This window comes from Bidens hawaiensis, unplaced genomic scaffold (genome assembly GCF_021521415.1).
Source record: "Bidens hawaiensis isolate Kalapana, Puna unplaced genomic scaffold, B.hawaiensis_p1.1 tig00003587_1, whole genome shotgun sequence".
NCBI classification, from domain to species: domain Eukaryota; kingdom Viridiplantae; phylum Streptophyta; class Magnoliopsida; order Asterales; family Asteraceae; genus Bidens; species Bidens hawaiensis.
In genome coordinates, this window is record NW_027491204.1 from 1,243,621 (window position 1) to 1,255,931 (window position 12,311).

Below are 12,311 nucleotides of genomic sequence, written 5' to 3' on the forward strand. Positions count from 1 at the left end.
CCCGAACCCGATACATAGGATACGGTTTTTAGAGGCAATACGTGGACCCAAACCCGACCCGGTTATTGCCAATACCCGGTCATACCTGAATCCGGTTCCATACTCGAACCCGGGTATCGAAAAACCAGATTTGTGCACCTCTACATATCATAGTTGAACATACAAGTGCTATCAATGAAAATCAAGGCCTTGTTAGATATCAGTTAATCGTGTGTATGTTGGATGCATTATCTATGATCTAATCATCATTGACTTTTCTTCGGTTTTTTACATAATCTTACTTCCTGGGTATAATGAACATCCCAATTTGTATAATAAGTCAAATTTGACTTCTTACTTCTTTATCTATTTCATTCTTCTAGATACTTTAGATACCTAATTAGTACCTTTTTTAGATACTTTTTTATTTGAGGCATTTTAGAACTTAAATTAGTATCTTTTTATAGCCTAGTGGCATCTTGGTGGTGGGATAAGGATTAGGGACCATAAGGTCCTGAGTTCGAATCTCACAAGGGGGTTTTCCCAAGATTTATTGGATTTCCTCCTGAATTGGTGGTTAGGCATTATTGCTTAGTGGAGATGGATATGATCGCGTGCTTCTGCTGGTGACACGATGATACTCTAGTGGTCCGTAAGTGATCCTAATTTGCCATTTAAAAAAAAAATATTCATTTGGTTTCAGTTAAATAATGAATTAATCCACCCATTTAGTAAAAAAAATAATATCATATAAAATTTTGTTGTGTGAATAAAAACCGGAAAAGAAGTTTTAGGACTTTGGACTTGTATTGTATTGTATTAAATGTTTTAGTTGTTAGTTTTGGGCCTAAGATAGTCAAAGAGCTTATATCTAGGCCCATAGATAAGAACAAACTAGTGTTGGGCTGATCCAACCTTTTCTAATTCTTCTTATGTATTTTTCTTTTTGAAGCAATAGTAAATGCATAATTCCTTTTCTTTATCATTAAATTACCAAACTTTTTTGTTAAAAAATAATTTATTACAAAGATAAAATCAGCACATATGAGGCTATTTCAAGTTGATTTTTTTGTTCAAAACTTCATTAAGGTTACTTTCTAATATCTCAAAGAGTTTAACGTTAATCTTTGTTTTATTAAATTTTAAATCCAACTTCCGTTAATGTCGTTATTCTGAGTTAAAATAATAAAACCATGATCTCAGTCGTTTACATAAGCAAACCGTGTTATAAATTTGACACAAACTATAAGGAACACAATCTTTTACTTACAATTTAATCTAGTTTTTTTACTTTATAGTTTTTATATATATGATATTTGCTTTATTGATGATTGAAGGAAGATACAAGACATGATCATCTTGCTTCTGCTTTATTGTAGTGTGAATATAGAAAAGTTAAAGCTGCAAACAATCTCATGGAAACAACACCTCGGGATCACCAAATCTACCCCCTTCTTTAAATTTTGTCTTTCTTGGCCTTCCATTGTGTATTCTTCCTTGAACTACTAAATTCTTTGTTGTTTCTTTTAAAATTTTAATAATAATTTACTATTTTCATTCCAAATTTCTAATATTTAAATTTCAAGATGCCCTTACTTTTATTTTTCTAAAATCCAAAGCAATACACTAGAAGAGACAAATGAGGCCGGTAATTGTTATTGAAATATATAAACCATGAATGTATTGTTTATAGAGTTATTAAAAGATTATGGGATATATAGATATGAACCCTAGAAACATAACTTAAACATAGATTAATTGTTGCATTATTACCAATGACTGCTTGTGGATATTGCACAAGTAGTGAAGCATTTCTCTATTTCGCTACATATTCTTAGAGTAATGTCACAACTAATTAATGTCTTATGGGTGTATTTTCACTAAATGAATTGTGCATTGTTAGAAAGCATGATGCTATATGAAGATTCACACAATTGGGAAAGTATTTATTTGCGAGGGAATCGTAGGTGGTCATCTCCTAGAGTGTCTAGGATTCATTATTCCCTAACAAGTACAAGTATGGGATCCAAGTAGGTGTTTATGTGCATTGTTTTGCTAGTTTTTTTTTTTTTTTTGAATGGCAAAACTTTATAAAAAGCCTAGCTAGACTCTAGAAAGGATAACTGATCATAACTTTACTTTCGTTGTTACTAATCCTCAAAATGTATAATTGTTGATAGAATCAACAATTTGGCCGTTTCTCCTTAAATGTCATCACAACATCTCAAATCACCCACCAAGATGTAAGAATAATACCTTGGCATAACGTTTTCTTCTTGCCCGAACCAGAATAGAGAATTCAGTACTCTAAGGACAGAAACGGTTTGAATTGGATGAATATCAAGCCACTTAGAAATACCAAGCCATGCATTTGAAGTGATCTCGCGGGAACCAACCAAATTATTGGTGGATTCCTTCGACTTACACATAAAGGGCAAAACACTGACCACAAATCATTTTGTGTTAAATTAGTAGCTTTGCATATATGTTTGAGCACAATATAAAATGGTAGTTGTCACATTACAAGCATTGGGTGGAGTGGGGGGGGGGGGGGGGGGGGGGGGGGGGAATTGAAGATTTGGTTAAAGTTGTGTTTTTGAAAATTTGCCTTTAAGCTAAACAGAACGATGCATATGACACTTCCAGGACCACAACCTCATAGTGGAATAGTCGTAGGTCCTACTATGACTTAGGTGGCTGTTTTCACATTTGCTATGGTGACCATATAGTCAAAATGCTGACCTTGATAAATGATATAAGAAAAGAATTAGAGGATTACACCAATATTTACCTCTTTTTTTTAATTGATAAAAGGTTGTTTTTATTTCTATTTTTTTTATCATGTATCAACTAATTTATGTAGTGTATTTAGTTGGATATTAAACAAGATGTAAAGAAAGAAGAATAAAAAACAGATAGAACTCTGCCCCGTCCATAAATAATGGATTGGAATCCATTTAAGGGGGGACGGGGCACCGCGTGATAAGCCATCCATCACGCGTGATGGCTCTTAGCACACCGCCGCCGGTCATTTTGTCAAGCGTGATGGGGAGTGTTGCGTGATGGCCATCACGCAAGTGATGGGGTGAAAATCTAGGAGGGAGCCATTGGATGTATCCATTGAGGATGGAGGAGCCGTTGGAAGGTGTGTGATGAGAAATGAACCACCCCTCCCCCGTGAATATCGACAATAAAAATGATGTTGTCTCAATAAAAACAAGTGAGGCCAATAAACAATTTAAGTCAAAATGTATGTACATCGGACGTATTCTTTAACCTATTGAGTTAGCTTATAATAACTTATTAAAACACAATAATTAAGTACGGCTTTAACATGCTATATATGTTTAGCAAATCCAATAATCTAAATAAGGTATAGATATAATAACCACCAAAAAACTTGACGTTTTTTTCCGTTCTCGTTTATTCATCGGATAATATGAGTTATCACAAGTTCTTAGATTGTGTCTAGTGGACGCCCAAGGCGTTAGCCACCACCCACATCAAAGCCACATCCACCAACCCTGCCATCTAATATCCCCCCCCCCCCCTTCTACAACCACTGGGCGGTTCTCCGCTATACATAGTCTTAGGAGGGGGGACCTACTTTGCGGGCATTTGTGTCACATGACAATAATGAAAAACGATATTTGTATGTACGTTTTGCACCAGAAAGGTGAATGACAATAAATATTTTTAGACAATGACACCTTTAAAGAAACCGACTACCACAAATTAACACATTCCTTTCCTTTGGTCTAGTGGCTACTTACACATATCTATATAAGTCTAAGGTCATGGTTCAAACGGTTCAAACTTGCTCAACTACATGCTTCCTCAAGTCATTTATTTACCTATCTTAATTTCTTACGTTATATACACATGTATAAATCATATTTGTACATAATTTCAACTGGCCGACCCGAACTAAAAGTTGAGCTTACTAATAAAGAAGAGATGACTACATATGTTTGGAGTATAAAGTGACGATCTTTCGCGCAACCAATCTTCGGTCCGCTCCTGTACTTATATGTTTATTATTTAACTTATGTACAAGCATATGTATTTATTTCCCTCAGTCTAAACATAATACATTGTAAGGATAGAAGGTTTTAGTTACAAATCTATGTTTAACATTATTTTATCTCCCACTAGAATTTTATAACTATTATTCTTTAATTTGTTTTCATAAGTTTGGCATTTGTCTAACATGTTTAACTCTTTAGAGCCTAAATTAAAGAACATACATATGTTATATTCTATTTTGTATTTTTAATAACATAGTTTTATTAATTTTGCTAATCATATGATCATGGAGAAGTGAAGATTCTTCGGTGTCGGACACCCCTATTATTTCATGAAATCAATACAATCTTTGCATGCTTCTCATATTCTAATAATGTTTTTGAATCAATGTTAATCACTAACTGTAATGCTAAACAATTTAGCTATTTAGTAATTATTTAAACTTTACAACTATCAAATAAGCAAGCAAGCATAACTAATTGACATAATATTAATATATAAGTTGATAATGAACAACAAGCTTGTAGTCTAGTGATATCAAAGCATGTATATATAATTATATTCTGTAGTGGTGTTCCTACCCATAAGGTTAATTGTTCAAATTTCATGATGAACAATAAAGTAGATTTAGGAGTAGGATTAGAAGAATGTGTGCTTGTTTGTAGTTATAAAACCAATAGCTTATAATAATTTTTAATTTATTATATATGTCAATATTTTTATGCGTTTAAATACATTTGTATTGTGTCTGGTTATCTGTCTTATAAATAAACTTATACATAGAAAGACATGTTTAAGACATGATGAATTTTTAGTAGCTTATTACGGATTTACACGACCGTATGTTAATGCATCTGCTCATATTGGAAGTAGTAAGATAAACGGTTACATATACGTTGTGTTAAAGTGATATACACAAGTTATATTATATTTATATATATATGACAGGTGCCCGCGTGATGCGGCGGGTAACAAAAATTATAGCAATCATGTAACAATTGTGGATGCTCAAAGTTTGTTTGAAACCTTGAAAAGTTTGAACCAATCATCACTTTTGGTCAGCCGGCTTCCGAATGTTGAAACCATAGCAAAGGGTTTGTTTTATGGTTTATACAGAATATTGGCCATATATAACCGGATCGGACGGTAAATTTATTATTGAAGTTCAATAAGTGAAACCAAACCATTAGTAACGATTCAGTTTAAAGTTTCAATAGTTCAGTTTCGGTTCTCAATAACAAAAAAATCGAACCAACGGTTTGGCTCACGCTATAACTTATAAACCGTTAAAACCAAATTGTGAATACTCATACGTAATATGTTAATTTTTTTTATTTGAAAAGGTATAACAAAACCATACCCAAATTAAAGAAAATAAAATGTTCATTTTTATGGTGCAAATTTTTATAAAAAATATTAACGTATGAAAAAGCTATGGCCGTTGAAGAGAAGTTATTTACAATTAAAATTATAATGAATATATGGGTAAAGATAAAAGTCCAAAGTAACAAAGTTGAGTAAGTTTTGTAACTATTTCAAGACATATTTTTTAATAGAAAAGTTTTTCTCTATTTTGCATGCTATATAAGATGTAAATTAGCCATTAAAATTTGTAAATTACTTAAAAATAAGGTGTCTTAATTTGTCCATGTTTTATGTATTATATATAGCATAGATATAAATATAGATATAATATATATATATATATAATTTGTATTAAATACTTTATGAAAAATGATTTACTGGCAATGATTTGGAAACAGTGTATGAGTGTTATAAACCAAAGAAAAACATGCACAATCATGGAATGTCGAGTATATAATATTGGATCAAAAGTATATTTCTCAGAAATGTCAACGGGATATTATTGTATATCTTTCGTCTCACACAATTAAATATTCCGGTAACATAATCTCGATTTTACATTATGTCCATCTGTTTCCTACATCAAAAGTTCCTTATTCGTGTGGCATTAAATTTGAGAAAATCACCCTATATCAATAGTTATGTACTCATGTTCGTACACCATCCATGCCACACACGAATTGACGATCATGCATGACTTTGCTAGCATAACAAACTTAAACTCTCATTAAATTTTATTATATCGTATGTAAGACCGATACTTATAGCTTAAAAATATAAGCTAAGGTGGGATGTTCACTTATGTTTTGTATTAACCTAGATTCCTGGATTTAAGAAATTGAACATATTTTCATTTCCAATAATTCAAATACTCCCGATCATGTCAACATAGCTGGCCTGAGTGGGGTGGTGAGGCATGACTTGGTCGCGCAGTGTTAGCTTAACTGTGAAAGTCACCGTTCGAAAAAAAACTCTATATAATTGTATTACAATTAGGATACTTATAGCTTAAAAATATAAGCTAAGGTGGGATGTTCACTTATGTTTTGTATTAATCTAGAATCCTGGATTTAAGAAATTGAACATATTTTCATTTCCAATAATTCAAATACTCTATATAATTGTATTACGATTAGGATATTCTCATTTCACAAGTTCACGATATTTAATGCATTCAGTGTTATGTATTATTGAGCTAAATGTCTCCATAAATAGTCCATAAATCAATTATTATAAAACTGTTCGTTGTCATAAATCAATAAACCATCAAACAACTCACCGTACACGTAGGATTTTGAAGTTGTTTTAACATGGATTGATTCATGACACAATTTAAATTACTATTTTATATATTTCTTAATTAATCCTAAAGTATATAATATTGGAACTTTGGTGACGTCATCCGGTAAAAGAATTATTGAACAATTGTTGCTACAACACATAGGAGTAGGGGATGGTATAAACGGCTCTAAAGATTAAAAGGACAATTTAAGAGACCTGTACAGACAAACAAATCATTAGTTCATCATAGAAGGAACTTTTTTGCAATCAATCTCTCGCGTGAGAATAAGCTAGTTGTTTATATAGAGCTATAACCGGAGTAAGAAGAGAGACTGGTTTAAAATGTGATACTCGGGATTCCAAAGGCACCATTATATAGTGGGGTTTTTTGACCAAGTCCGCTCCCTGTAGACAACTTAGATGCTCAAAAGGGGTATAATGTTCTCTCCTCTCCTCTCCTCTCCTCTCCTCGGCCGCTGGTAAGACGTTACCCTTTTAGATGAGTGAAACTTCTATCTTATGGACAATAGACTTCCTTGCTATTGACATCCCATCAAATAGATGATTTTAAGCCTTTGACCATTTTAGCTTAGGAGCTATTAGAGTTGTAAGTTGATGGATTTCAGTATTTTGTTTTTCTTTGGTGAGCCCACCTACATCGTCAACAACCAAAAACCAAAACAAAATGATGTACATATAAAAGAGTTTTAGGTCCGGCACTATATGTAATTCTAACTAGATAAAACTAGAAAAAGAGTGAACTATATGTTTACGTGACTATATAGACGTTTATCTACCATAGTTAAAATAGTTATATTATCATGTTTATACAATTCTAGTAATTTGGTTAAAAAAACTCTTTATAAATATTATTAAATAGTGATAAAGGTTGAATATATTCGAAGTTGTGATGCAAGGCGATCGAAGAACAGCATTAAAGAAAGCAAAAGCATTTACTTTCCCAAACCCCAAAGGCCAAGAACAAGAAGAGAAGAAGGATGATCTGCCTTTCACTTTACAACCCATTTCAAGAATCTTCATTTTAACCCCCCTTATCTTTTCTCCTTTTACTCTTTACCCCCTTTACTTTTTTCCCTTTATTTACCATCTCTCTCAAACCACTTGGGATCACCCAATCTCCTTTTATCACAAGTTTTCACTTTTAATCATCATTCCATTTTACTCTTCTTCTTTTTTTATTTTTTGAAATATTTTGAATAACAAAATGGCAAACTTATTAAGTTTAACTAGTATTTCGAATTTTCCATTAATCTTTTTTTTTTGACAAGAGATTCGGTTTCAGTTAAACATCCTTAACTTACGTTTGATAGATTAGACGATTGGCTAGTGTTATGAAAACGACTAGTTAGGTCAGGAACCGCCAATGTTATAATTTTCTTACTAACCAATGCATTGTAACCAACTGTCGTTATCAGTCTGTTACTAGCCAATGCATGATTGTGCATCGTACCCGTTTAAACCAGCCGCTTTTAACAGATAAATTTGGTACAAGTTAATGGAACAAAGACCATGCCAAACTATTAGAATGCCTACAAAAATTACAATGCTTATCATAAAATTAATAAAATCTGTTTCATTATATATACGATATACTAGAAGTACCATTAAAACCCAAAACAAAAAACTCGTAAATTAGGTATACCATTATCATAACTTTATAATAATAAAACTAGCAAACTAAACCACTAGCAATAGCTCGATTAGTGCCCATATGTGTAGTTCCACACACAGGAAGCTCCTCAGAATATTGTTCATTCTTCAACATTGCCAAGTGATCGAGCTCAAATAAGTCCGAGCTCGAGTCACTTGCTATATCATCTTCATCTTCTTCTTCGTCATCATCGTCTAAATCAATCTTTTTATTGTCACACTTCCTCAAAAACTCGTTAAAGTTTGGTTTTTTCGTCCTCGCCCATGGGAATGTCGTATGAGGAAGCTTATCGAAATCTTGTACATTGCGTACATTTTTCGGACCACAGGGACGAGAATCTTCGCGATCAAGAAATGTGACGGTTCTTCTTATACCATTGTTGAGATGATCATTCGGTCTTGAAATATTTTTGTTTAAACATGATCTTGAAAAAGAAGAAGCTGATGAACACGTCGACACATTGGTTGATTTCGACTTTCTTTCGTTTCGGGTTTGGGTTTGGGCTTGGGCTTTAACATCACAACCCAAATCTTTTGACTTCTTGGAATGCCCATTTGTAAAAATGGCATTAATAAAGGTTGTCAGCTGACCTCCAGGTGAGATCGGCTGCTTCACTTTTTTCAAACTTGCGTACAATTTTAAGGCTCTAGTCTTTGACCTGACTAGACCACTGTCATCAGTTTTATCCGTTTGATCATCGTCATACGGATAAAACTCGTTCTGTTTTTTACCAGCAGAACTTGACGGGACACCAGTTTTAACCTTGTTTAAAGGTCCAAAACAAGACTGTTTTGGCTTGACCGCTTCCGCTTCCGAATACCACCCGAAGCTCGAATCCGAAGAACTCGAACCCGAACTAAAGAACAAAGGGTCATTATCAAGTAACATTTTCTGATCGAACTCTGGCAATGACGCTTTTTTATTGGCTTTCTCATTGGCTTTCATTTCCATCACCCATTGATCAACCAAACACGCTTGTCGAAAACCCGCAATTTCTACCGCGCTTTTGCTCTTGGAGCCGCGATCGGTTTTCTTTACGGGTTTTTGCTTTCGGACTTTAAATTCACCGAATTTCTCATCGCCCCCATCGATTGAGCGGTAGATTTCATCAAGAAGAGATGAAGAGAATGATGGGTTTTTTTGTGTAATTTTCTTTTCTTTATTTGTTTTATTATCCCAGTTATACATTTCTGCCATAAGTTGTGAATATTGAGAGAATGAAATGAAGAGTGTAGAGAGAAAGAAAGGCTTGAAGAAGAATGTAGGATGGATGAGTATGAACAGGAAGAAATGGGAGTCTTTATAAAGGGAAGATGGGCGCGTGCATAAGTTGTGCAATTTATTATGAGGTTATTGTCAAAGACAATATTACCCTTGGGTGTTAAATATATTTTTGTTTAAAAACAAACATTTAGTAACATGTGCATTAGTAAAACAATATTTATTTTTAAGATATTTAATAAACTAGGTTAGCTACCCGTATATAACACGGGTTTAACAAATTTAATCTTATAAGTTCAATATTCGAAATGTCAATAATAAGAACTCATGATAAGAAAATTTGGGTATTAAATATAAAAAGTAGAAACATGCATTACTGTTACAAAATATAATTTTTATACTAATACATTGATCATAAGACAGGTAAATTATTATATTATCGAACACATATAATATATAATATAAATTATTCATGTCATGAGTTAAAATAAAGAAAAAAATACGTGAAGTTATAATTAATTTGTCTAGTTGAACAGAATGTGTATAATATTTAAGTGATCTTAAAATTGAAATTGTAATTAATAATATGTAAATCATTTTTAATTATAAATATCATGTGTTCATGGATCTGAATTGGAATATATAATCCATCACATATGGCCTAGTGATAAGAAGGTTTGGGTGCTTCAGTGGAGACTCAAGTTCGATCCTTACTTGTGTTACATTGGGTGGATATTGGCAATGAAGGATTTGAGGTAGGCATTGCGAGGTTGTCTGTTTGGATCCCAAGCCCAATCAGGTTTTCATCTCATCATGGGTTACGTTAGAGAATTCTGCTCTTATAACGACACAACGACTGTTAAGTGGCATCTGGTGGTATGGTTTCTCGGGAGAACGCCCAAACCAAATTCTGAAGTCATCGTAGACCCGGTTAAGAAAACATAGTTTGTGAGAAGTGGGGCAAGGGGGCTCTTCAAATTAGAGAGTGCAGTGACTTAAACACAAAAATCTGAAAAATAATTATAGTACGTGTATATACTAATCCAAAATTTAAGGATTCTAAAGTTTAAAATTTTAATATATATTTGAATAAAGTTCCTTTATTATTCAAAATACATAAATGTGAAACATAATATAATATGAGAAAAAAGATAATAAAAAAAGAAATTGTTTGTATCGATTAAAAAACTTCCACTTCTCTATTTTCGGAATCAGCCATTTGTTAATCCAAGTTGCATCGAACACATCCTTGGAGTGAATCTTTGTTTATTAAGTTGTCGATAGAGCAAATGAGTCGTCAATGTTGAATACATCATCAAAGTTACGCTTCATATCAACATTAATGCGTTTTAACAATATTGTACGCTTAAATAAATAAGCTACATTGTACGTTTAAATTAGTTGACTATAACTAAGGTGTAGAATGATAAGATACTAAAAATAGTTAACATGATGATTAAGTGATTTTCAGAAGTGGTGGAAGCCATAATAAGGTATCACCGGATCACTATCTATCTTCTCTTTTTTATTTTTTTTTATCTCCAATTGCTGGAGATCATATAATGGTAATACCAATCTCTCCATGTATAAATTAGATATAATCAATTCCTAGTTCATGATCACCTAAATTAGTTGTAATATATATGCATTTATTGATTTAAGAGTGATTTAAATCATTCATGTTAATAATAAAAATACTATGTGATAATTGTTTGCATAAAAGTACATATTTAAATAGGTGAAGTTAGATACCATATCTTTAGCTATACATGTTTTTGCATTTAATAAAAAATTAGTTTAATTTACGCTACCTGCCACTACCATATTTTATGACATATAATAATAATAATAATAATAATAATAAACGATTTAAGTTACACTACCTGCTCCTACTAATTACATATGACAATTAACAACTATATTTAATATGTAACCAATCTGTAAATTATAGCTTATTTTAATTACTTTTACAATTTATTTCACTAATACATCTATCAATAATCAACAATTATAATAATTGGTTTCAAATTTCGAATCCAAAATGTACCATCTATAAAGAGATGTTTCCTTATGGGGTTTGTAAAAGGAATATGGTGGGAGGTGGGAATTTAAGATAAATGATGGGCTAAAAAGAGGTCACGTGGAGCAAGTAAACCTTTATTTATTAATTAGTATAGATTTGTAAACTCAAGTCTTCTAGTCCAAACCTCATTCAACCTTATCGTCTTCTTCCTCGAACACCAGGTTTTGGCATAGTGTTTGTACCCTTAATTCCTCTTCTCCCTAAAACGAACTAGGAAGCCTCCTCCAATTCCAAGTACTACAAATAATACGAGATTATAAAAGTTCTTTTCAAATAAATGATTACTAGGTTTTTTTTTTGGAATAACTAGTTTCATTAAAAAGTTAGCAAGGCGCTAGAAACCGAACAACGAAACAATCTTACAACTTGAAATTACACTAATAATTCCAAAGCAAATTTTTAAAAAGGATGGTTTTTAATCCAAAGGAACCCCAAATATTTTATGTCCACCGTTTTGGAAAAACTAGCCGACTTGTTTTAAAAGAAGACTTCGATGCTGATCTTCCATATACTCCAACACACCGTAAGAATGATCTCATATACCACCTTGTTTTCTTGTTCCCCAAATTGCTAATTTCATGAATAGTAACCAATATCGGACCGTGAAAGCAAAACCGGAGGAAAATTACAACAATTGCTAATATATTGCTAAACTAAAGTAGCAAAATAACACGAGGTGAAAAT

General features: G+C 32.4%; 1 protein-coding gene across 1 annotated transcript; it reads right to left on the reverse strand.

Moving 5' to 3' along the window:
* Positions 1-8,241: 8,241 nt before the first annotated feature.
* LOC143623892 (protein BIG GRAIN 1-like B) lies at positions 8,242-9,674 on the reverse strand. Its single transcript, XM_077094694.1, has one exon. The coding sequence runs from the start codon at positions 9,518-9,520 to the stop codon at positions 8,342-8,344; it is 1,179 nt and encodes a 392-aa protein (XP_076950809.1). The 5' UTR covers positions 9,521-9,674; the 3' UTR covers positions 8,242-8,341.
* Between the last annotated feature and the right edge of the window lie 2,637 nt (positions 9,675-12,311).

Coding starts and splice junctions, on each gene's coding strand:
- LOC143623892 (XM_077094694.1), bottom strand. CDS start 9,520: ATGGCAGAAATGTATAACTGGGATAATAAAACAAATAAAGAAAAGAAA.